At 44.3% G+C, this 24999-nt stretch overlaps 1 protein-coding gene across 2 annotated transcripts in view; it reads right to left on the bottom strand.

Annotated features, from left to right (window-relative positions):
- ERI3 (ERI1 exoribonuclease family member 3) overlaps positions 1-24999 on the bottom strand; it is a 343646-nt gene that overhangs the window by 294883 nt on the left and 23764 nt on the right. For both annotated transcript variants that reach the window (XM_068239544.1, XM_068239545.1), the window contains one exon: positions 14176-14462. In XM_068239544.1, the coding sequence (XP_068095645.1) occupies positions 14176-14462 (287 nt within the window). The remainder of the gene's footprint in view (positions 1-14175; positions 14463-24999) is intronic.

Genomic DNA, 24999 nt, shown 5'->3' with positions numbered 1-24999 from the left:
TCCTGCAGGCGACCACTGTGCCTGCGCATCAGGCAACACAGCATAACTACATGTAAATAAAAGCTATCAGCACAAATAAATGAGCGCTCATTTAATATTGCACGCCTGGTTTTATTTTGCAGCCAGTTAGAGCCAGATAACGGCAATAAATAAAATGCGGATTGCTGGTAATGATAACAATATCCGCGTAACAAACGGCACAGAGATAAAACAAACAGCCAGAACCCAAAGGAGATAAAAGCATCATCATTACTTTCGCCTGTTAATCCCGCTCCCTTTCAGGTCCCTGGTGTATCGGCGGCAGCATGTTGCGAGCATAGAGTGACAATTTGTTTTGTCGCTCCAGAAGACGAATTGGTCAGTCCCCTCTAATAAAGACGCATAGCGATGAATTCCGGATTATCCATATATTTTTTTTAGAGGTCTGAGGTTATGCAAATGCATCTGCTGACTGATGTCACAATCGTGGCGTGAGAAAAATAACCGTTATAGGACGCTTCTTAATATTCAAAAAAAATGTTTGTGGAATTTAATCAAAGCAGCCAAAAGACAACATTTTTACTTGCTGACACTTTTATGAGCGCGTTCATAAATATTTTACAAGCGGGAAGGCAATTAGGAAGGGTTTAACCTGTTCAAAGCCAGAGATCATGCCACATACAGTGGGCAAACCAGGCTGAAAGTTTAGCCAAACATTGACCTGGGCTGGTCACTGTCGAAATTAAAGGATTTTGGTACTTGCAAAGCATGCAGTATTTCTAAGCTGGGCTGTGGAGTCGGAGTCGAGGAGTCAGAGCAATTTTTGGGGATCTGGAGTCAGAGTCAGGGGAAAAATGTACCGACGCTGACTCCTGATAGATTTGAAAGAGAAAATATAATAATATCTATTTCTCAGATAATAGTCATCATAAATACATTACAGTATATACCAGTGCAATACAGTAATAGCAGTGCTTACATTGTGTTTACTTAAATGTATCTATCTAAACTTGGGCTGCAGCAGCTTTTCTCTCCACTGAACTTTAAAGCTCTGTGTGTAACCCTTCCAATGCTGGTCTAGTAAAAAAAAAAAAATGCTGGTTGCATATAATATGCTGTAAATAATGTTTTAGAGCAAAGTTGAAATGCTGGGTTATATTCCGCTTTAAATCACATATACATACGGTATCTGATTGTGACTGTATATCTGATGTGTACACAGGAATCTTTTTTTTTTTTAAAATAAAAAAATGAAATTTCTGCTGTAAGAATAAGGCCTGATGTGTAGTTGTCTCAGTTGTGTCAGTGGTCAATGAGATACAAATTGTGTTGATGCAGGATTATGTAAATTTTGTATGCAAAATTATGCACTCATCAAATCAATTCATTTGATATGTTGTTAAATATGGGGTTGGTGACTACGGTACAAATCAAGTTATACAGTAGGTATTATGCTCTACATATGCACTCCCTGTAGCGCTGAACAGTGAATCCATTGAGAATGTTGTGGGCATAGAGGCGCTCCCGGCTTACAAATGGCTAGTATTGAGAAACTTGTGTTATTTGATCTGAGGAAGCAAAACGCGTTATCATTCAAGTGTGTGGTTTCTATTAAAAATGTTATTACTTTTTTGGGGCTACCCCCTTCTTTTAGAGGTAAGCCTACTTATGTATGTTTTATCCAGCTTACATTATCCATTCCACACATCACATCTTGGGGCGCCTCCTCACACCAACCCCCTCTGCTCAGGGTGCTGAGCATATTGGTTCCTTGGAACCCTTACACCCCTTTTTATTTTACTGGAGAGCGACCTACATTGACAAAGACCAAAAAACCCGAGTGAGGAAGGGCTTTCCTCACCAGCCGTTACACTGTGGTTGCTGTTCTTGCAACCTATCCTTGTGAGTATTCTGCACATACTGTTGTTGAGTGTCCCATACCCTCAACGTGCTACACTATCAGGGGCTCCTGTTGTGCCGGTCTAATTTTTTGTCTCCTTTGGAAGGTCCTCGGACTCCATTGGTACCACACCCTCTATGCTCTACATATGTACTCCCTGTAGTGCTGAATAGTGAATCCATTGAGTATGTTGAGGACATCGAATACAGAGGCGTTTGTCTATCACCTGTAAACCTGGTTCAGATTCTGCATGAAGAATGTGTAATAGAGGACGAAACCCCTCATTCTCCTGTACCTGCACATCACTTAGGCCTCTTTCACTTTCAAGACGTTGCGTTTTAGGGAACGTTAAGGTTGCATAAGGTGCGCCTAACGCAACGCATGGTGGTGCTGAAGTTGGACGTCAGATTGAGCCGCGTTATGAGGCTCTTGGTGCTATCCTGGGAAGTCCGGATCTTTTCAATGATTCGGATGATTCGAATCGGATCATTGAAAAGATCCGGATCTTTTTACTAGGGAAGCAGGGGTGCAGCAGAGTGAGAGGTGCAGGAGAATGAAGGCACATTGAGGGTGCTAATGGGGAAGGGAGAAATGCAGCAGGAAGAATGTGCTTGTGCACAGAAGCTGCAGTTTCTGTTTCTTCCAGACATCCACTGTGAACCGAATCATTCATTGTGATGATCCGGAAGATTCGACTCACAAAAAAAGATCCGGATCAAAGATCCGAATTGTTCATGATCTGGACAACACTACAGTGCAGTGAATATTAATTAGCCATGTGGCTAGGAACAATAGCAGACTCTCCCCTTACTGAGCATGTGCAAACAGTCTAACGCAGCTAAAACTACTTATAACGCACAGCATGTTGCACTTTCTTTGAACATCCAGCGTTACACTGTAACGCAACGTGGGCACTGTGAACAGCCCATTGATTTTTCATTACTGTGAGTTGGGCTGCGTTACAGGCTGCTGTAAAGTGCGCCTGTAACATCCCACTGTGAAAGCAGCCTTAAAGAGACACTGTATACCCCTACACGGTACAATCAAATAGTCTGATTTTCCCATTTATTCGACCAAAACAATTAAATAGAGAAGAGATCAAAAACACATATATATATATATATTTTTTTTTTTTTTAAATGATCGATTATTCCACTTTTTTTAACCTCCTGATCGTTCTGGACAAGCGGAGCTCGTCCAGAGACGCCGGAGGGTGTCGCTCAGGCCCTGCTGGGCCGATTTACTCCAAATAAAAAGTAGCACACGCAGCCGGCACTTTGCCAGCCGCGTGTGCTACCCGATCGCCGCCGCAGCACGGCAATGTGCCGCGTGCAGCGGCGAAAGAGGGTCCCCCCAGCCGCCCGAGCCCAGCGCAGCCGGACCAAACAGTTCCGGCCAGCGCCAAGGGCTGGATCGGGGAGGCGGCTGATGTCAGGACGTCGGCTGACGTCCATGACGTCACTCCGCCAAAGCAAAACAAGAAGGGCCGCTCATTGCGGCCCTCCTTGTTACTTCTGATCGCCGGAGGCGATCCGAAATACAGATTAGGATCGCCCTCTAGTGGGCTTTCATGCCGCCAACTTTCAGTTGGCTGCATGAAATAGTTTTTTTTTTTATAAAAAAAAAACCGTCCGGTCGCCAACCTGGCGATCTTAATAGAACGCCAGGCAGGTTAATATAAAAATCTGATCAGATGTGTTGGAAAAATCAGGTTTATTGCTTTGAAAATTGAATGGTGTTTGGTAGGTTTGATAAAATAATCTAATAGATTAAAATCTTATTAAAAAAAAATAAATAAATAAGATATTGAATTGTGTATAGCCACCTTTAGATGTACCTACAGTTAGATTGCCTAGGGCCCGATCAATGTTCTTTGTTCCTGTCTGCTCCCTCTACAAGTACTCTTACCAAGGACTAGTTTTGATTTCAATTTAACAGCTACCCTACAGCTATTTCGTGCAGTTAAACGAGTGCAATGTAGTTTAAACAACACTGTTCTACAGAACGCATCCATGTTGTGGGCAATATCACTTTCACTTGCTTGTGCAATATTTAAATGAGTTGGTAATTTGCTAAATCAGTGTGCGGGCAATGTTGCTGGAAAGATTCCTCATTTATCTTGGTTGTGACATTGTTCGTTTATTTGCAGTGACTTTTGTATAGCGTGTGTTTGGACCTTTACTTATCCTGCTTAACTCCTATGAATTAGTTTACAAAGTATCACTGCATACTGTTGAATTCCCTCCCTAAGCTGCCAGGTAAATTTGATAATAATCCATGAATGAGGACTCTACTGTGGGGGGAAGAGGGGTCTTACCCAATATAAGCTACCGGTACTTTACTCAAAGGATAAGAAAAAGGAGTTGAACAAAAAATCAATTTTGGAAATGGTTCATACTCTTTAGAGAGATTGTAGGAACAGAAAACTTCAGATTAAAGATGACAGAATCCCTTAAATGTAAACTGCTGCCTACAGTGAACTTTCTATTCTTCTTTCTCAAGGCAGCGATATTGTTTGCTCACAACTCAATGTACAGGAAGCTCCGCTATAAACTTAGTAGGAAAAGAAACAGTAAATAAGGACTGTTTTCTACATTCCGATCTCCAGGCTGTGTAATGAGGAGGGGGGAGATGATTCCACCCACATTAATATATAATGCGTCCGATTCATCTTCCTTGCGCTTCCCACAGCGAGGTGCGCCAGCCGGGAGGTGTCAGGCGGAATTTATGACAGAGTGCTAAGACCCCATTAGTAAATACAGATGCCATATTATCAGCGCAAGGGGGTGTTACAGTTTTATTTTATCAGAGATATACGGTGCATCGTTTTCTGTGGCGATGGTAAATCGAGATGTACGAGGCCCGCTGTGCCAGGCTGTGCACGTGTAATACCTGGTTAATGGCCAGCTGATTTATCGGAGGAAATCTGCATTGGCAAATGGCTAATCATAGAAGAGACCGAGAGCGCCACACACACGGCCTCGCCAGCCGCACCGCTCTCCCGTCTCCCTCGGCGGAGCGGGGTCAAGTGCTGCAGCTTTTATTTAGTTTTGTAAAATCAAAGTGGAAAGGTTGAGAAATGGAAGAGGATAATGAAAATGAACAGTACAGTTTTGGTTTAAATGTTATGGAACTGTCTTTTAATGGACTAATATGATTCTGTTTGATTTATTGTCTGCGAGATTGATGATATTTTTCTGCTCCAATTATCCTGTGTAAAGAGTGGATGTCAGTCGTGCGTTTTTCCAGATCTCAGTGAGGAGGTGAGGCGCTGGTCTCTCAGGACACAGTACAATGTACAGAACTGCTTTCTTCAGTCTCCGTCTAGAGCAAGGGTGTCCAAACTCAGTTACTTACAGAGACTCTGAAGTCTCCCTAAAATTAGGTTTTTTTTATGTAGCCTCTCTGAGGCTAAACTCTTTTTTTTAATAATAATTTTTATTTGGTTTTTAAGAGAAAGCATACAGAATTTGCAATAAAGGCATGGTCACACATTAGAAGAATATTTTGTATAAAGTTGTCATATACAAACTCTGAGCAAAACCTCATTACCATTATAGTGCCTCTTAAAACGCCGCATCCCCGCCGCTGAAAACCCCCTCGATCACCCCAAACTCACAGGGTCCACGGCAGGCAAAATCCACGACTTTCTTGGTCGTGGATTTTGCTGGCGCCTCTATGCGCGTCAATTAGCGCGCATCTCCGCCTCTCCCCCTCTCCCACGCCCCGCGGATCGTTCAGAAACAGCCTTATCAGTCTGCCGACAGACTGTACACACGCTGTGCTGTCTGCTGAAAACCCACCCAGCGGGAGGTGCCGATGGACCCGTCATTGGCTTCAGTCAGACGTGTGTACGAGCCTTTACCTGTACCTATTGGATTAAATTGGATTACATTTTCACTGCAGCATTAGACTGGTGCCAGACCTGCTTTTCTTCTCGCCTATTGGATGAAGTCTCTCATTGGTGGTTAGCACAGTCTAGTCAGTCCTGACAATGCAATCGCTCCTGATCCAGTGTGCAATAAGTGCCAGTCACTCTTTCTCCTACCTGTATTAATCCTGAGGCATGTCATGTGATTGTGGGAAGGAGGTGTGGGAGCACAGAGCGTGTGAATTCCAGGAAAAACAAAAAAGGCACAATGGATTGCTGGAGCAGGTAAATATTACAGTGCTCTGCGCTACTCTGCTATGTGTTTCTCCGAAAATAAGACAAGTGTCCTATATTCATTTTTGCTCTAAAAGATGTGCTAGGGTTTATTTTCAGGGGATGTCTTATATTTCTATCAGGAAGTGACTCTCAGCAGAACATTTCCTGTTCCTTTGTACTGTGCTGTTCCTAGATATGAAGGTATGTTACTGTGCTGATCAGTCGCCTGCCCGGTCATCCCTGCATACAGCTGATAATCTTGCTGCGTGCTGGGATGACAGGACTGGTGCCCAATCGGCACTGCACCACTGTGTCCCCACTAGCTTGCCGCCTTTTCCTCCTCTAACTTCCACTAGGGCTTTTTTTCAGTGTAGGGCTTATATTTCAAGCATGCTCAGGATTCCAGTTAGGGTTTATTTTGAGGGTAGGTCTTATTTTCAGGGAAAGAGGGTATGTGGGAAGATGGTATTGGGGGGAAGGTGCGGTGTTTTACCAGCCACATGGGGGATTGGAAGGTTTGGATCCCCAGAGCAGGCCCCTTGCTAATTGTGTGTGTGTGTGTGTGTGTGTGTGTGTGTGGGGGGGGGCGCGTCTCTTGTGTTATTGTTGTACCCCAGCTCAAACTGACAATGTTTCAGTCAGAAACACTGTCTCCCGTGTGCTCCTCTGGATGGGAAGGCAGTGTGCTGTTGTTTTACTGCTTATAATGATGCACATTTGAAGCGCTTGAGGGCCACATAAAATGGTAAGGAGGGTCAGATTCGGCCCGCGGGCCTTGTGCTTGATATCTGTGGTCTACAGTCGTGCTGTACTTATGAGTGTTTATCTTGCAGCCAAGCTTGGCTTCTGACGAGGGCATCACTACTGAGGTGCACAGTGAGCAATTCTCAATATTAACTACCGATAGTCATAAGCATTAACATGCATGGTAAAATCCTACTGTGCAGTTCCACCAAATAATTTGATAATTATATCTCTGAAAAACTGTGCAAAGATATATTGTATACTACAGGGCTGTGGAGTCGGCCCAAAAATCATCCAACTCCAACTCTCACTCCGACTCCTCAGTTTATGAAACTACCGACTACAACTCAACACCGACTCCTTAGACTAATACTTACCAGGGCTGTGGACTACAAAAATCCTCTGACTCCTCAGTTTATGAAACCACCGACTCCAGGTACCCAAAATTGCGCCGACTCCTTGACTCCAACTCCACAGCCCTGGTATACTATCAATCATTAAGGTCTTTTATTGTTTTATTTATTCACGTGTTTTCCTGTGCTTCGGTTTGGTGGGCTACAAAACCAGCATGTAACTACAAATTAAGGCCCGTGCCGAACAGTGCTGTTAGCTCGTCACAGCCGCAGCATGTCCCAAGCTGTATTTTTCTTTCAGTCCTGCCAGCCCTGTCTGCAGTTCACTCCATTGTGCCAGTCCTGTCTGCATTGCAGCCCATTCTGCAAGTTCAGTCCGCAGATCAGTGAGTTTTGCCAATCCTTATTAGAGTTTACTTAGTCAGTCCACAATCTCTCCCCTCAGTCATCTACAACCTGTCCTGCCCTCTACATACTGCAGGCAGGGTTCAATCTCCTGTTCTTTCTGTCATTGGTGAAGCAATTTCCAAGGGTAGTGGCCTGGTGGCAACTTAGGGGCAAAGCAGGCTACTGCCTGCATGTGGGGGGCTTTGGTGAAGACCTGAAGTAATTGGACTCCATGCCCCGGGAGAGCCCATACCTACTGGTGAAGCCAATGGACAGGCTTGGCAACCACTAGTAAAGATGATCAGACTGTAGATACGCGGTAATGGAACAGCAAAGATGAGAGCACCCCGAAGAAGTACTTGAGCCTCATGTGGGAAGAAGTAATGCATGACACGGACATGACTCAAGTCCCACTTCAGGTACAAATGATGTTTGCGATTTGTATAGGCATTCATTTGTATCCCCTTGATTAGGCCAAACATAACAAAAAAAGTAAAAATAATCAAAAGTAACTCCTACTGCTAATGTCACAATCCTATTCCTACAGAACTGACTTTTTACAAAAAAAAATAAAAAATGAGTGACTGAAAAATTTCAGAGAATAAATACAAAAAGATATCCTTTAACCATAGCAACCTAAAGATAGCAAGCGGGAGTTGGTTGCTGACAAGGCATTTTCTCATACAATGCAATTTAATTTTATTTTTAAACATGTGCCTATAGCAGGTGCTGAACTATACAAAGCTGTAAGTTGTAGGGCCAAGGCTTAGTAGGGCTTCAGCCACTTGCCAGACGCTCTATGTCGTGACATGAAGGCGTGATGAGCATTTTTGGATTTTATGTAGTTTCTTTGTGTAAAGCCTTCACACCGTTATGAAATTACAGCACCAGGGCTAAAACCTGAAACATCGCCTCCAAATACGGTAGACAATAGAAAGTGTCTAAGTGACAGTAATGACAAACACACACACGTCACCGTAACCCCATCAGACCTCAATTGTGAAAACAAAAACACAGAGCATGACTGAAGCGTTACTGGAAGGCTCCATTTACACTGCTAAATAAAGTGTGATGGGGATTCAAATGGACTGATATTTATCCCCTAAACAAATCAACCTCCAGAATAAGCATTAAGAATTTAACACAGACATCTGATTTCCTTCTCTTTCTACTTGATTTCCCAGTACTGGGCACATGATCAATGCCTAGGCAAAGGGAGAAGAAGTGAGGGAATTGACAAACAGGGGCACATACATGGAATACTATATCCGGAGACTCATCTCTGTACATCTCTGCACAGTTCAAATGCAGTTAATCCATTTAGAAAAGGCATTTCATTCATAGCTTTAGAAAGATGCAGATATAGTAAACATTTTGCAACAATGAACAATCAATATCACCACTATCAAAAACAATGACGTTGATGATCATAAGATGTTAATTCTAAATCTGTGAGATATATTAAAGACAAAGAAAAAGTCTGACCCTGTCGCTACCAAATGAAGCAGGCTAAATGTGGACCAGTGTACAAATTTCTGCATAATAAATCACAGGAAACGGTGGTTATTCGCAGGTTGATGTATTCAGCAGATTTGATCACTTTGATCAAATCTACCAGTAATCCATTGATACCAAAATAACTGATCGATATACTCCTGACCGATTTCAGACAGTTTACTGATCAAGAAGAATGACTGGGCACAGTACCATACATTAAAATTGAACAGGTAGGGTATAACCTCGTAGAAACGATAGCTAAATCTCAAGGTGGCCGATAACAACCCCCAACGCCTCAGCCAGTGATCAGTCTGGCAGATCGTTTTGGCTGAGCGTGGGGCAAGAACATTGTTCTCCTCACATGACGTCACTTGCACGCAACTCTGTTGGGTTTCTATTGCCCCCTCCCCGCATAGGGAGAGAATATATTCCTAGCCTGGAGGCTAGCGACACATCTGTAGTGTCACCCCTGCAATGTCACCCGATCTCCGCTGGGCGACATGCCTCATGGCTGTGCACGAGGCTTAAGGAGCAGCTGGTGACTGGCAGCCATGTAGCGTTACATTGTACTGAGAAAAACAATGCCAGCTGAGCAATGGTTCTATTGATTCTTAATCGCACTTCCGCTGAAACCTGATCAAAATCAAGCAGTGAAAGGTGGTTCATTGACCTCTACTCTCCAGTCAATTTCCCACTGAGCAGTGACTGATCACTTGCATGATCAGGGCCCTATTGGTCGGTGTATGGCTAACTTTTAACCATTTTGAGTATAAAATTTACCATGTAAAACAGATGAAAGAATCCCCATAAGCAAGGTAAATGTGTGGATCTTGCTGCCTCCGTGTTTCAGTTGATGAGGCCTCTTCCTCAGGAATAGACAGTCAATAATTTGATCACTTTGAACAAATCTACCAGTTGCTAAAATTTCTGTCTGGCAAGCAAATTTTTTGTGAATTGTATGCAGCTTGAAAGCTCATGGTGAACCAGAACTCCTGGGGAGTGTGCACGGGGGCTGAAAGAGACCAAAAAGCCTCCTTACGAAAATGCTATGCAAAACAGAAGTTTGCCTTCTTAAAACAGAAGGTATTTGCGATAATTCAGGTTGGAGTGAGCATGTCTCCCACAATGCCTTACTGCAACCTGAATTATTGCAAATTTCAAGTGGACCTGGACTCTTGCACAGGACTGAAGAAATACATAGAGAAATGCACCCTGTATGCATTTAGAGAGCTTAGCCTGTTTAATTCCCCCTCATTTGTGTCTAATCACAAGTTGTAATCTAAGCTCTCCCCTGTGTCACATAACTGCCTATAGCAGAGATGGCAGATAAGGCCACTTGAAAGCACAGGAGGTTAACAATATGTCTGCTTCCATGAATCAGGAAGTAGAAACAGTGAAGATTTACAGTATATCAGCTGTAACAAAGAAATGTTTTTTGTTTAAAGGTCATTATGTTGTTGTGTATCTTTTATGCTGGATACACACCATGCGTTTCCGCATTCGATGCGTCCGTCGATACGCGTCGATTTGATTATTTCCGACATGTCCGATTCGCGGTTCGATGAATCGCTAGGTCGATTTGCCATACTTTACATGGCATTCGACCTAAAAATAATCAAAATGCGCTCGGAAATGCTCGGAAATAATCGAATCGGCGCGTATCGACGGACGTGTGCGACGCAAAAACTCATGGTGTGTATTCAGCACTAGAGCAGAGAGGACGTTCTGAGTTTAGGTCCGTTCAGGTCAGCAAAAGAGATCAGAAAGGTGTCAGTCAACTGCTACAGGTGACGCTCGGAAAATTAGAATATCGTGCAAGTCCATTCATTTCAGTAATTCAACTTAAACGGTGAAACTAATACAGGTAGTCCCCGACTTACGCATGACCCACCGATACGAACGGCATGGATTCTGTGTTTCCATGGGAACAAGTCAAAATAAACATTTTCAAATTGGACTTGTGGTTTTTGAGAAATCAAATTTTTAAAAAATTAGAAAAAAAAATGGCTTTTAAACTTGTATAAGCAGGTACAGAGGGCAGAGGTGACACAGAGAGGGACACTGGAGGCACAGGGAGTCAGAGAGCTAGCACAATGTTTCAGATTCAGGTTAAGAACGAACCTACAGTCCCTATCTCGTTCGTTAACCGTTGACTACCTGTATATGAAATAGGAACTATTTGCAGGTGTTTTGGATGAATTAGCTGATTAGAGTCGACGCTTTAAGACTAGAATATTGAACATTTTCACAATATTCTATTGGGCTGAAATTCTGATTTTGGGGTAAGCCATAATGATCAAAATGATAACAAATAAAGGCTTGAAATACCTGCTTTGCATGTAATGAGTCTATTTCATATATTGGTTTCACCATTTAAGTTGAATCACTGAAATAAATGGACCTTTGCAGGATATTCTAATTTTTTGAGTTTCACCTGTATTGTTTAAAAGAAAATTAATATGCCAGCCTCCATATTCCTCTCACTTCTGGTGTACTTTAAGGAAAAGGAAATTACAGTTAAAAGTGGACCTGAACTCTTGCACAGGACAGAAGGAAAAAAGAAATGCACCCTGTATGCAGTTAGAGAATTTAGCCTGTCTAATTCACCCTCATGAGCTTCTAATCACAAGTTGTAATTTGATCTCTCCCCTGTGTCAACTGACTGGCACAGTAGATATGATAATTTGAAAGCACAGGATGTTAATATATCTGCTTCCATGAAATAAGGATAATTTTTATTTCAGGATTTGTATCAGCTGTAACAAATAAATGTTTTTCTTTAAAGGTTATTATGCTGTTGCGTATCTTTTAGAGGAGAGAGGAAGTTCTGAGTTCAGGTGCACTTTAAGCCCATAAAGTGTCTGTTCAATGGGGTTTGTGATTTCAGGGCTCCCTAAGTACAAAGAAAATATACAGAATATAACAAGACATTTTAAAGTCAACTAACAAAAACAAGCGAGACATCTTGATAGATTAGCACACATGGATGGATTGCTGTGACAGAGGCAAATAAGCAGCCACAGTGTCTACAGGACGCACGGTGCTCCAGTTAATTACATAGGAGGCCTGACAAATCTTTGTAGTTAAAAGCTGATGTACTAAAAGCAAAACTCATTTTGCACATTCTCTTTTATCTTTTTTGATTTACACCATGGGCAGTCCCCTAAATAATTTATGGTGGGTTAAATTTATTGCAAAGCCTAGGCTGGCTGAGAAATTCAAATTGCCAAATAATTAGATTTTCGGGCAAAGCTTATAAATTATCCGTCGATTTGTCCGGCCTTGTTTGTCAGCTGCCTCGTGCTGCGGGTCATCGCTGGCATTTGCCTCTTTGGGTTTTAATTGCTGATCGGCCGGGTGACAGATGAAAACTGATGCTTTATTCTCAGGGCTGGTGGAGGCAGCCGCAGTCGGAGAGGGTTATTTAAAGAGGCATCTCTGATGGCTGCAATATGCGGGGTCTGTAATAACGAGCGACTACTGCATCGGGTCTGACAGCACAGCGGCAATGAACAGCGAGATTTACAAACCGCAATATGGTCCAAATGGAAACAGGCAATACTCCTTTTCCAATGCAGCAGTTATCAATAGCTTCTGCTAGATATACGTGTATGCGTGGCTCACCTACTACAGGAATAAAATCAACCAATACCTGTCACTTGTCTGAACCATGTAAGCTTGTAACACGGGCCCTGATGAACACAGGACAGGGAGGCAGCGCACTGCAATTTTACCAGTACTAATGCCGGGGGAGGAAGTACCATGCGTTAGCAATAGGGGTGCTGATTTGGATTCTGTGGAAATGAAATACCCACATTTCAAATCGGAGATCGGCATTTCCATTTGGAACACAGAAATCGTATTTCTGTGGAAATACTGCATTACCACAACTCGGAAATTTTAGATTATAGCCCAATCACAGAACTCAGAACCAGTGGACCAATCAGAGAATGAAGAGTCAACTCAGAAGTATTTGGCCAATCAGAGAATGCAGAAAATTACCACTTACACCCCCCCCCCCCAAGACTCTTTGAAAATTGGAATCAAAAAAGGTAATCAGCATTGGCGGAAATTGGATTTTCCACAGAATCCGCATTTCCAACCATCCCTAGATAGCAGCAACATGTACTCAGGTAACACACATTCCTTCATGCATCAGACCCATGGTGCCTTAAAGAGAACCCTAGGTAAACCTTGGATCAAATATTTACATAAGGAGAGGGCCTCTGGATCCCGGCTTCCCATGCCATCCTCCAATCCTCTAAAGCAAGCTCTGGAGTATGCGATTAGCTATAGTTTATGTTTTTACATGTTGCAAATTCATAGAATCATCATTATTTACCTCATTGTGGACTAGATTCTATTTTTGCCACAGTTTTGTCACAGACTTTTGAGTACATACAGATCATATATGGAACATTGAGAGGCGAGTGGTGTAACTTCCCTCTCTCATTTCAGATGTCAGGACTATATTCTTTGCTCAGTTGGCCTCACTGTAATGATTTTATCATGACCACAACAGGGATCAGTTACAGGGGCTGGAATGAAAAAAGCAACTGTATCGATAATCAACAGCTCATACACAAGTCCTTGGTTTCAACTAGGCTGGGTTCACACTGCTACAAAAAAATTTTTTAGTTTAGCTGAACAAAACAGAATAGACTGGCACGAAAGCAATGCAAAGTAATAAGATCCATTTACATTACTCCAAAGAGTGTAACGCAAGTTTGGGTACTGCACAACTTTCACAAAATCGGCTGGACGAAGCGGAAGCCGACGGGTATACCAAGCGAGTGGTGAGGCAAAATGCAATGGAAAACACGGATGAAAAACTGATGCCCGATGTGAAAAACTGATGTTTGCAACTGAAAACGGAACAGTTTTTCAACCTTCCAGTGTGAACTCAGCCTTACTAAGATGACCCGCAAGGCACAATCTAGACACTGCATTGCCTCTACAGCTAAATGGCTGAAACAGAAGAGCAGGTTGTGTAAAGCTGAGAAGTGAAGCCTAGCAACAAGCCAATGTAAGTAGCATAGTAACAGATGTGTGTTGCGTGTAAAGAAGGTTTATAGTGATAATACTTTTTAGGCAATAACGAGATGTATTACTTCTAATGAAATAAGCAGATCAGAGCTGGCATGATGGTGTTAGACATGCTGCTGTACCTGAGGATGGATTTGAGGTTTGTCACAGGTGGCCTCAAAATCCAGCACAAGGAAGTAATGGTATCGCTGTGGGGGGAAGGAGGTCATGGCAGGCACAGATCCCCCGAAGCCCTGGCATCCCAGCTTTCTGTTGAGCATTGGGTCAGCTCCGCTCTGAGCGCCGAGGACAGAGAATGGGTCGGAGGGTAGAGTTCCCCAAGATCTGGTGAGCAGTGGATAGGGAAGTCTTGGTGGCCGGATGAGGGGATGTAACTGCATTGAATCCCCTTCTGCATTTACATAGGAACCTGTAGAGAGACAAAAGTCACATCACTTATACATAAATAGTGGCAATGTACAAACATAAAGGAGAACTCCAACCTCGATGAGATTATAACTCTTGTTCACTGTATACACAAACCCAAACGCTAATATGTATAGAGTGAAGAAGAGTTATAATCTCATCAAGGTCTTTAAAGGGAACTTGAAGTGAGAGGAAAATGGAAGCGGACATATTTATTTCCTTTTTACAATGCAGATTGCCTGGCTGTCTTGCCGATTGCCTGTAATACTTTTAGCCATAGACCTTGAACAAGCATGCAGCAGATCAGGTGTTTCTAAATGAAGTCTGATTGGATTGGCCACATGCTTGTTTCAGGTGTGTGATTCAGACACTACTGCAGCACAAGAGATTAGAAAGGCAGCCAGGCAACTGGTATGGTTTAAAAGAAAATAAATATGGCAGCCACCATATCCCTCTTAGTTCAGGTTGCCTTTAAAGTTGTCTGAGGAATATTTCTCCTTACTTCTTGTTTTGTCACTAAGGACAGATAAGGGCAACTCTCCATAGAAGACACAGACAGTAGAAATAACCATAGAACGTTATTGAATTCCATGCTATAACTCATTCACACAAAGAACATAATAGATGTTCAAAATAAATGTTCCACTGCAAACCCTGCTCACAGCATTTGCTAGACTGCGATGCAGCCGGAAGCTACAGAGACACTAAGCAAGTTTGCGCGTTTTCTACCCCTCAGATGCGGCTTGCAGCATTTTTCTTTTATGCTTAGGTTACATTCCCAGTGGTGCATTGCAGTGTGACGTTATGGTGACATCTTCATGCAGAAAATAACACTGCAATAGTAAGTCTATGCAACGTTCAGAGTGCATGCGGTGTGTTGGATAGTATTCCAAAGCACTTGCATGCTGTGCAATACCACATAACGCATGCGTTAACAGAGGCAGTGAAGCATACTTTTCATTGACCTAAAGGTTCGTGTGGTGCAACTTTGTCATTCCGTTGGGTTTCTGTCTTTACAGGGAATGCAACGTAGCATCCACAGGCGGTAGTAATGATAAGCTGTTTGGAAATAGAACTAATCAAAAGCAGCAGCTGCTGCATTCGATTGGTCCAAATCAAACCTGCATACATTTACATAAAATTAGCGGAAAAAAATAAAATGAAACAGCAGCATTTCATTGACTGTCCTTACATAGCAAAGTGTCAGTTTTTCAACGTACAAAACGTCTGGGAAACGAGCGCCAAGACGCTTATGTGAATGAGTCCTTAATGAACTCCATAAAGTTTTATAGGACTGGGTACTGAACAAGAATGCCACTTAAAGTTTATTTTAAAAGAACATTAAATCGACACCATATTTACTTGGCATTAGATGGATTAGCTCAAATGTACAAATAATATTTATAATATACACAGACATGGAACTTTACAGAGATCTCTGAATTCAAACAAAGGGGGCTATACTCAACATCCAGAATTACATCATGTCCCAAATCTATTTCCCTTCCATTGTAATATCATCATTAGTGGAAATAAAGGTCTTTATTCGGGACTTTATAACACTATGTATGTGTAAAGTGTGCCTGGACGTGCAACTGTTGGTTTTCTTTGACCCTAATGAGAACAAATGTTTTCTGTATCAGGTCTGGTATGGCCAGCAAATATAAGTGTTTCCAAACATAAAGGAAAAAGTGGGGAACCTCCCTGTCACAATTGGTTTCATTGATGAAGCTAAGGAACTCTGTCAAGCGGATTCCGGGGGTGACAGCGCTGGGTCGGTGGAGGCAAATGGGGCAGGGAAAGACTCTGGATTATCCAGCTGCTTTCCTATACTTAAAGCAGGATTGTCAGCCTCAAAATCAAATTCTAATTCTGTTTATTTTTCAGCCTGCAACCTAACCCTGCATTGCAAGCATGCCAATTTAATCATAAATGTTTGATTTTTCGACCGGTTATCCTTGCCAGGCTGTAGATTTCAATGAGCCCGCCGCACGCTACCAACGATCGCACCGCTGCTGCCCACTCGCCCTGCTATCGGTATGATAGCAGAGCTCTGTAAACCACTCAAGAACAGATTTCATTGGCTCCTGAACCATGATCCCCAATGAGATTGGCTCACAGAGCTCCGCTGTCATAGCCTGGGCTGTGGAGTCGGTACAAAAAACATCCGACTCCTTAGCCCTCGTTCACATCATACGCGCCTCCGTGCGCATTTTATAGAGCATATAATGTGTTAAAATACAGGAATGGCAGCAGGGCATAGACAGCCTTTCTACCGTTTACATCTACTGCGCTGCGTAGCAGTACGATGCGCTATGAAGCGCTTGCGTACTGCTGCCTGCATTTTACAGAGCTGATCCCATCACTGTCAATGGATGGGATCAGCAGCGCAGCGGGCAGCAGCGCAGATGGCGTGCGATCGTAGGCGTTGCATTCTGATCGCACGGCCATCTGCAATGAAGAAATGTAAACGAGGCCTTAGTCTAATTTTTACAAAGGCTATAAATTTGGTTAAAAAAAAATCATCCGACTCCAAAGCTTATTGAAACCACCGACTCCAGGTACCCAAAATTGCTCTGACTCTACTCCGACTCCTCAACTCCGACTCCTCAGCCCTGGTCATAGCGGCGGCAGAGCAAGTGAGCTTCAGCGACAGGAGAGCGACGCAATAGACGATAGATAGAAAGTTAATAGTAACTGGGAGAGGATAGAGAGAAAAGCGAAAACATTGATAAGGCTGGGCAGGGGATGGGTTAAGACTGGAGTGTGAAAATTAAAAATGGACAGGGTAGGAGGGGTGGGGACAGAAGGAAATTACTCAGGGACAGGTGAGGTTGGGGACAAGATTTTGTCCCTGCGCCCCTCTAATGGAAAGTAATAGTCTTATGCTGGGAATACACAGTGCGTTTATGCGCCAGTTTTGAGCCAGCGGCTCGATGCCGGCGCGTCACCGTTCGTCCACGCGGATCGATTCACGCTCGTCCCCGCGGGCACTACCTTATCTGCACTTCGTTTCTTCCATTGTCCGCCCGCGGGGATCGAGCGCGGTATCGACCCGCCGCGGTGATCGGACAGGTTGAATATTATCAATCGAGCCATCAGCGGCTCGACTGAGAATATGAAACGAGCCGTGTATGCCCAGCATTATTTCTAAGGCTGGAGATACATTTTGTCTACTGTCTGCCTGGAGGCCATTTATGTTTGTTACATGTGTAATCAAATCTAAGTGCCGTTAACTTCAGCACTGCATGTGGCCTGGGCACAGGAAATAACATGGAAGTGCTCATATCATATGTCAGCTGCTATCCTGGTCAGAATTAGAACTTTCACCACTGTAGTGTCATTTACATCTCTGCTGTCACTTGTCTGTACTGATGATATATCACTGTCAGTCTATCTGGTGTCATCACACTAGTGCTGTCCAGCCACAGAGAAGATGACTGCAGGAGAATTTCCCTGGCAGCGAGATTGAAATCCTAATGCATGCAAGTGTCCATTCATGCTGGATTCACTCAACAGTCACCCCTGAACTTCCACAAAGGCGACAATGATGTATCTTAGCAAGGGTTGCTCTAATACCTTTTCAAAGTCTATTTTCAGCCGCATTATGTCACTTTCTCCGGCCAAAGCCTAAAAAAATGAGATCTACTTACCGTGGGCTTCCTCTAGCCCCTGGTGGCCGCTATGTCCCTCGCCGCAGCTCCGGCGTCCTGAGATTCTCTCCGTTTCAGATTCCGACCTCGCCAGGTTGGCATCTACTGCGCAAGCCCCGCTGGTGACCTTGCTCACGTGGTGAGCACAGAACACCCCCTTGATGGCGTCAGTGCGACCGCGAGCAGCTCTCACGCAGGCATAGTAGATGTCAACCTGGCGAGGTCAGCATCTGAAACAGAGTAGATCTCAGGACCCTGGAGCTGCGGCGACGGACATGGCGGCTGCCAGGGACTGGAGGAAGCCCCGGGTAAGTAGGAGCTTGGATGCTTCCTTTAATGGAATTTCCCAGCAGAATAGGCACACCCAGCATGGAAAACTGTATTTGAGGAATATTTTTAGATAAGCCCCAAAGAATTAAGCTGGCCTTACAATAGCCGAGGTAGTTATTGGTTAGACGTAAAATTAAATAAGAACACTGAATATAATGACATTCAGCTTAACACAGTAAAGTTGCATACATAATTACTGTTGCTCACAGGGATCTAGACTGTATTCCTTGGACAACAGTACATGGCTGTGTGCTCTATAGACAGAAGTGTTGCAATGGAAGGGGAAGGAGGGATGATGGTGCATAGCACAGAAGACAGGATTTATAGGGATTCAAGAAGCCTTCTTTTCTGCAGGTTGTCCCAGTTTCTAATAGATAGCTGTAGGAGCTGCAACCCCCCCCCCCCCCCCTCCATTTCTCCAGGGGAAGGGGTGAATGTAATCAAGTGTAACTCCTCTAAACTGTTTGAAGCACAGTGTCCTATCTAGCTTTTGTTTGCTCATTGCTACTGCTCATCTGCCTGCTCTTTCTGCGGAGTAAAAAAAAGCCTCTAACAAACATTTAAATGTAAAAAAAAAGAGGCAGAATCGATTTTTGAAAGTAATGAGCCACATTGTTAGCCTGCATTTTTAATGAGCTTTTGAGATGCCCTAGGGGCAAAAAATGCTGCTCGGTTCACTTTAAGCAGGAAGGGTGTGGAGGGGGAAAAAGTGCTCAGGGGTTGCTGTCACTAAAGATCCAGGACCACGAATATTTATGTGATGTGAGGAGACTCCTGAACTCTACCCACGCTAGATTCTTTTCCTAGTCGGTCCTTAATGGACGGCTTCAAATGTCCTTTCAACACAAGTGAATAAATCCACCCATGCACACTGTCAAAAGATGCATGTCTGTGAATTTTCTACACAGGGCCACATTGCACGATGGGTGGTGTGAGGCTAGGAACACACTTAGCAGACACGCTAGCGTTGCGACAAATGCAGCGGTTTTGCTGCTAATGGAAGTCAATGGGCTGCATCAAAAAACGCATGTTTTCAACTATGCGTTTTTAAAAACGCTGGTTTTGTTGCGCAATTTTCAAAAAAGCACATAATGAAAGTCAATGCTACAATGCATTTTTCATGCGTTTTTATATGCTTTTTTTTTGGTTTGTTTTCTGATGCATTTCCGCTTCCTGTTGTCTTCCTAGTGATTTGCATAAAACGCAATAGAAAAACGCATGGAAAATGCATACAAAACGCATATGCGTTTTGTTTATGCGAACCGCAAACGCGTAAAAACGCACGCAAAACACTTGAAAAACGCATGTATAGGTTACGGCCAAAACCAGAAATCGGCCAATTCTAGAATTGGCCGGCCGTTTCTAGAACTGGCCGATTTGACGTCGGCCAAAGTCCAAAATGCTGGGAATTTCTGACATTGGCCGGCCAGTTCTAGAACTGGCCAAAGTCAGTCGGCCAAAGTCCAAAACGCAAAAATCCCAGAACATCCGGGGTCCTGTCCAGAAACATGAATGGCACTCGGAAACTTCTTTCTATTTGTTAGTTACAGCTGATACAAATCCTGCAATAAATCTGCAGTGTGTATACATCCTGCTTTCTTGGGAGAAGGCATATTGTTAACATCCTGTGCTTTTAAATTAGCTGCTCTGCTGTGGCAGTCAGGTGGGTGCTATGCATGGCTAGAGGGGGGGGGGAGGCTTTGCTGAGGGGGGGGAGGGGATTTGCAGGGCGCTTTGAATGGCGGGGGGGGAGAGGGGGATTTGCTGGGCGCTTTGCATGGCTGGGGGGGAAGGATTTGCTGGGCGCTTTGCATGGCTGTGGGGGGGGGGGGGGGGAGGGAATTTGCTGGGTTTTTGCATGGCTGGGGTTTGATATGCTGGGCCCTTTGCATGGCCAGGGGGGGCTTTGCTGGGCACTGTGCATTGCTGGGGTAGTTTTGCATGGCTGTGGGCTTTTCTGGCTGCTTTGCATGGCTGGGGGGAGGGATTTGCTGGGCGCTTTGTATGGCTGAGGGGGGGGGGGGGTATTTGCTGGGTTTTGCATGACTGGGAGGGGGGGATGTGCTGGCCGTTTTGCATGGCCGGGGGGGGGGGGGGGGGGTCTGCTGGCCGTTTTGCATGGCTGGGGGTAAATGCTGGGCGTTTTGCTGCGCTTTGCATGACTGGAGGGGGGCAGCCTGCGCTATTTCCAGACCCCAGATCAGAGCGGCGGAGAGGAGCTGAGCAGCGCGCACACTACCCGCCCTGACCCATACACTTCACATGCGGAAGTGAGCAATGACATCACCTCTGCATGGAAGTGTATGCGTCTTGCGGGTCGCGTGTGCGGCGCTGCTCTGCCTCTCTTTACCTCTCCGGTCCGGGTCGTCCTGAAGTGAGCAGTGTTCTCCCCAGAATTTTTTTCCAGCCGGGTGGCATAAAATAGTAGCCGGGTGGGGCGAGTTGAAAATGCAGGGCAACTGTGCTTACAGCATAGGAGGTGGTGAGGAGGTGAGCCGATGACAGCCGGGTGGTCACCAAATCTAGCCGGGTGGAGCACCCAGCTAAAAGAGCCTGGGGAGAACACTGAGTGAGGTCTGGCTAGCGGCATCAGGGGAGGGAGAGGTGAGCGGCAGTTCGGGACTTGGCCGGCCACACTTAGCCAGAACGCGTTCTGGCCGGCCAAAGTCCGGAGGAAACGTTTATTTCTGATATTGGCCGCATCAGCCGGCCACTTCTAGATTTGACCGGCCAGAACCCGAAGTGGCCAGACTTCGGGTTCTGGCCGTAACATATATAAAAAAATGCAAATGCACAAAAAACACAATAAAAATGCACACACAAAAAAAGCGTACGACAGAAAACGTGACTTTTCACGCACACCCATGTGTGCACCCAGCCTCAATAATGCCTATGCAAATGTAGGGAGGGTCAAGGCATTCTCCAATCTGAAAGTCACTAGGGGGTGGCGTAAAACGTATTTGATTTTTATAAGCTTGGTTCAAAAGACCATTGCTTGCAATTAGAAGAGTTCTTTACTATTTGACTAAGTGTTATCCATAGTGGATTTAATAATGTGTATGGATCTAATTTGTTGTACAATAAATTATTCTTCATCACAGTTTTACGGTAAGGCCGGATCCACACTATAAGTGCTTTTTTGAGCGCTTGCGTTTGATTAGCGTTTGCTGAGCGCTTATTGAACAATCGCTCCCATTAACTTTTATTAAAATAGTGGTAAAAATTGCATAAAGATCACTGCAATTGCCACGATCACTGCAATTTTTACCATGATTTAATTGAAAGTGAATGGGAATTATTTTTTAACAAGCGCTTAGCAATCGCTAATCAAACGCAAGCGCTCACAAAAGCGCTTTTAGTGTGGATCTGGCCTAATTGGGATAGCTGGACGAGATCAAAACATCCAGTTCTTGAGGCTGGATAATTGTGTACTTTTAGTGAATAAATGAATAGTGCCTCCCTAAAGTCTGGTAAGCTCCTAGATTGTAAGCCTTTGGCAGGGCCCTCTCTCCTTGTGCATCATACTTGACTGTGCACTCTACCCAGAATGAGAACTTGTATTATTGGGGCTACCACTCCAGTGTATGATCTGGCATTGTATTACTACCTGTATTGTGTTGTGTATCTTATTGCTTATTACCTGTTTTGGGTTGTCAGTCACCTGTTATTTTCTGTAATGTTATGTATTGTACAGCGCTGTGTAATATGTTGGCACTACATAAATCCAATAAATAATAATAATTATACGAACATTCAATTTTGATTGGCCAATGACTGACCAATTTTACTACCTTCATGTAATATGAAGGCCAACAGATTTTGAATATTATAAACAGATTGTGCAGGTAGGGTCTTTTACTACATGAAAGTAGTAAAATTGGTCAATGATGGGCCAATCAAAATTGGATGTGTGTATTAGGCTTAAAAGAAACCTGAGACTTTGACTAGGCAGCATTTATTATACTTACCTGGGGCTTCCTCCAGTCCCATGCGGTCTGTTAGCTTCCTTGCCGTCCTTTACGGCTGCTTCGTTCTTCTGTTATCACCTCCTATAATCTGCCCAGTCGTACTCCTGCAGCCAGAAGCATTCTGCACCTGCGCAGTAGTACTGTGGAGGCGCAGGACGCTCTCAAGCATAGGAGCGCATCAGGTGCACACGCGGTCAGGCTTGCGCAGAAGAGCACAACTGGTCAGATTATCGGAAGTGATAACCGGAAAACAGAATGGCCGACAAGGGAGCCCACAGACTGCATGGGTCTGGTGAAAGCCCTATCTGAGTATACATACAGTACTATGCACCATCTCAGGTATACTTTAACACCTTGTGCTCCATGCAGGCTGGTGTTGCCAAACCAGCTTGACCGCCAAGGGAGGGGGGGGGGGTGGAATTTAAATCTTTAGCTAGTTTTACTTATGAGTCTATCATCATACTTTACATATTAAAATACTTCTGAGGATTCTCATTGGTCAGTTAAATAGAAAACCCTGGTGGCTGATTCAAAGGTGTGTTTGCTGGTTTCACACTAGCAACTCTATTCGAGGTGGATTCGTGGAGAAATACATGGCCAGTTTATCAGGTGGTCAGTTTTCAGTTCATTGACTGGCTTATCATGGTCATGTGATTGTCTTAATTTTGTTTCCTAATTCAGCATACGCAGAAGCTGAAGGGAGATGTGATCAGCGAATCAGAGACTGCTAAATCCATCCATCCCCCTCCCCCTTGATTCGATTCAATTCGATTGCAAAACAATGGCAAATCGAATCGAATTCCGATCGGACATGTCGGATTTAATCAGATCGTAAATAGAATCGTAATCGAATAGCACAAAGAATCGTATCGTGTAGATGGGGCTTTAGAGGTAGGAAGCTCCTGTGACTCCGGAACAAAAAAATAACTTACTAGGAGTTTTTGGGTAAAAAAAAAAGGTTCCAATACTTTAATTACAATAAACACAGACAATGCATTCCTCAGCGTAAGCCGCTTCCTCAGGTCAAATACGTGCCAGTCGTGTACTGTCCGGGTCGGGAGCTCCTCGCAATGTGATACAGCTGGCACTCAGGCTGTGGAGTCAGTACAAAAATCTTCCGACTCCAACTCCGACTCGTCAGTTTATGAAACCACGACTCCGACTCCGGGTACCCAATATGGCTCTGACTCCTTAGTCTAATACTTAACAGGGCTGTGGATTTTAGTACAAAAAAATCATCCGACTCCGACTCCTCAGTTTATGAAATCAACAACTCCAACTCGGGGCGCCCAAAATTGCCCCGACTCCGACTCCACAGCCCTGCTGCTCGGAGCAGTAAAGTGATAAGAAAAGATAGATTAAAAAATGAGGCCCTCTTTATTGATGGTTGATTGTTATGTTGATTGAACATCAGCAAAAGCCATTCTTCAGAAGACCAAGACAGAGAGCGAGCCAGAGTGCAGGGGGGCAGAGGAGTGACAATACAAAGCAATATTACAGAGAAACCGTAGTGAAATAACATAATGAATCAGGGGTGTAACTACAAATCAGGAGGCCCCACCAATGTTCACACCCCTTCCCTTGCCTACCACTGGGGGCCTTCCCGGCCAGGGGGTCCATCTCACAAGGGTCATAGAACAATTGTGGCCGTTATAATCTTCACACCCATAACAAGTGTAGCCCTAAAAAAATCTGATCTGGTGGATGATCCCCTGTATCGGAGAGAGTGAAGTTGTAGTTGGGGTCCCCTCACAGCTCTGGGTCCCCCCTGTTGCTCCCTTAAAGTAGCCATATACTAGTCGATTTGCCATCAGATTCGACCAACAGATAGATCCCTCTCTGATCGAATCTGATCAGAGAGGGATCGTATGGCTGCCTTTACTGCAAACAGATTGTGAATCGATTTCAGCATGAAAGCGATCACAATCTGTGGAGCTGCCACCGCCTGCCCGCCAGCTATACATTACCTGATCTGGCCGGCGCGACTCCCCCGATCTCCGCTGTCTTCACCGCGCTGGTCTCCGGTCCGGCTGGCTTGCTTCACTGAACTTCCTGTCCAGGGGCGCTCTACTGTTTAAACTTCCTACCGGGACAGGAAGTTCAGTGAAGCTGCAGCCCTGGAGCGGAAAAGACAGTGGAGACCAGGGGAGTCACGCCGGCCGCTGTATTGCGTCGGTCGTCGGGCATTCGAACACCGCTATCGACGCACTCCCGGGCCGCCGGCGATTGAGAAAAATCTTCCGCACAGACGGATCGACGGGAACGATTGATTTCAGACAGAAATCGATCGTTCTGTCAGTGTTTGCGCGTCGATTTCATCGATTATATCGGCAGGAAAATCGTTAGGTGTATGGGCCACTTTATAGTTACAATCCTGTTTAACCACTTAATGACAAGCTGACTTATAAAAACGTCCTGCTAGAGCTTCTTAATGGCTCCAGGACGTTTTTATAAGTCAGACAGCGCTGCCGCCGCTGTGCGTGTGTACATGCGCACTCCTACGCATGCACGTGAATTCCTGTGCACGTGAAAATATGGGGAAAAAAAACCACGAAAGAAAAAATACATCTTTATTTCCAAATGATATATT

This window comes from Hyperolius riggenbachi, chromosome 6 (assembly GCF_040937935.1).
Source record: "Hyperolius riggenbachi isolate aHypRig1 chromosome 6, aHypRig1.pri, whole genome shotgun sequence".
Taxonomy (NCBI): Eukaryota; Metazoa; Chordata; class Amphibia; order Anura; family Hyperoliidae; genus Hyperolius; species Hyperolius riggenbachi.
The sequence above is the reverse complement of the archived record's forward strand: the minus strand, read 5'-3'. Positions and strand labels throughout refer to the sequence as shown.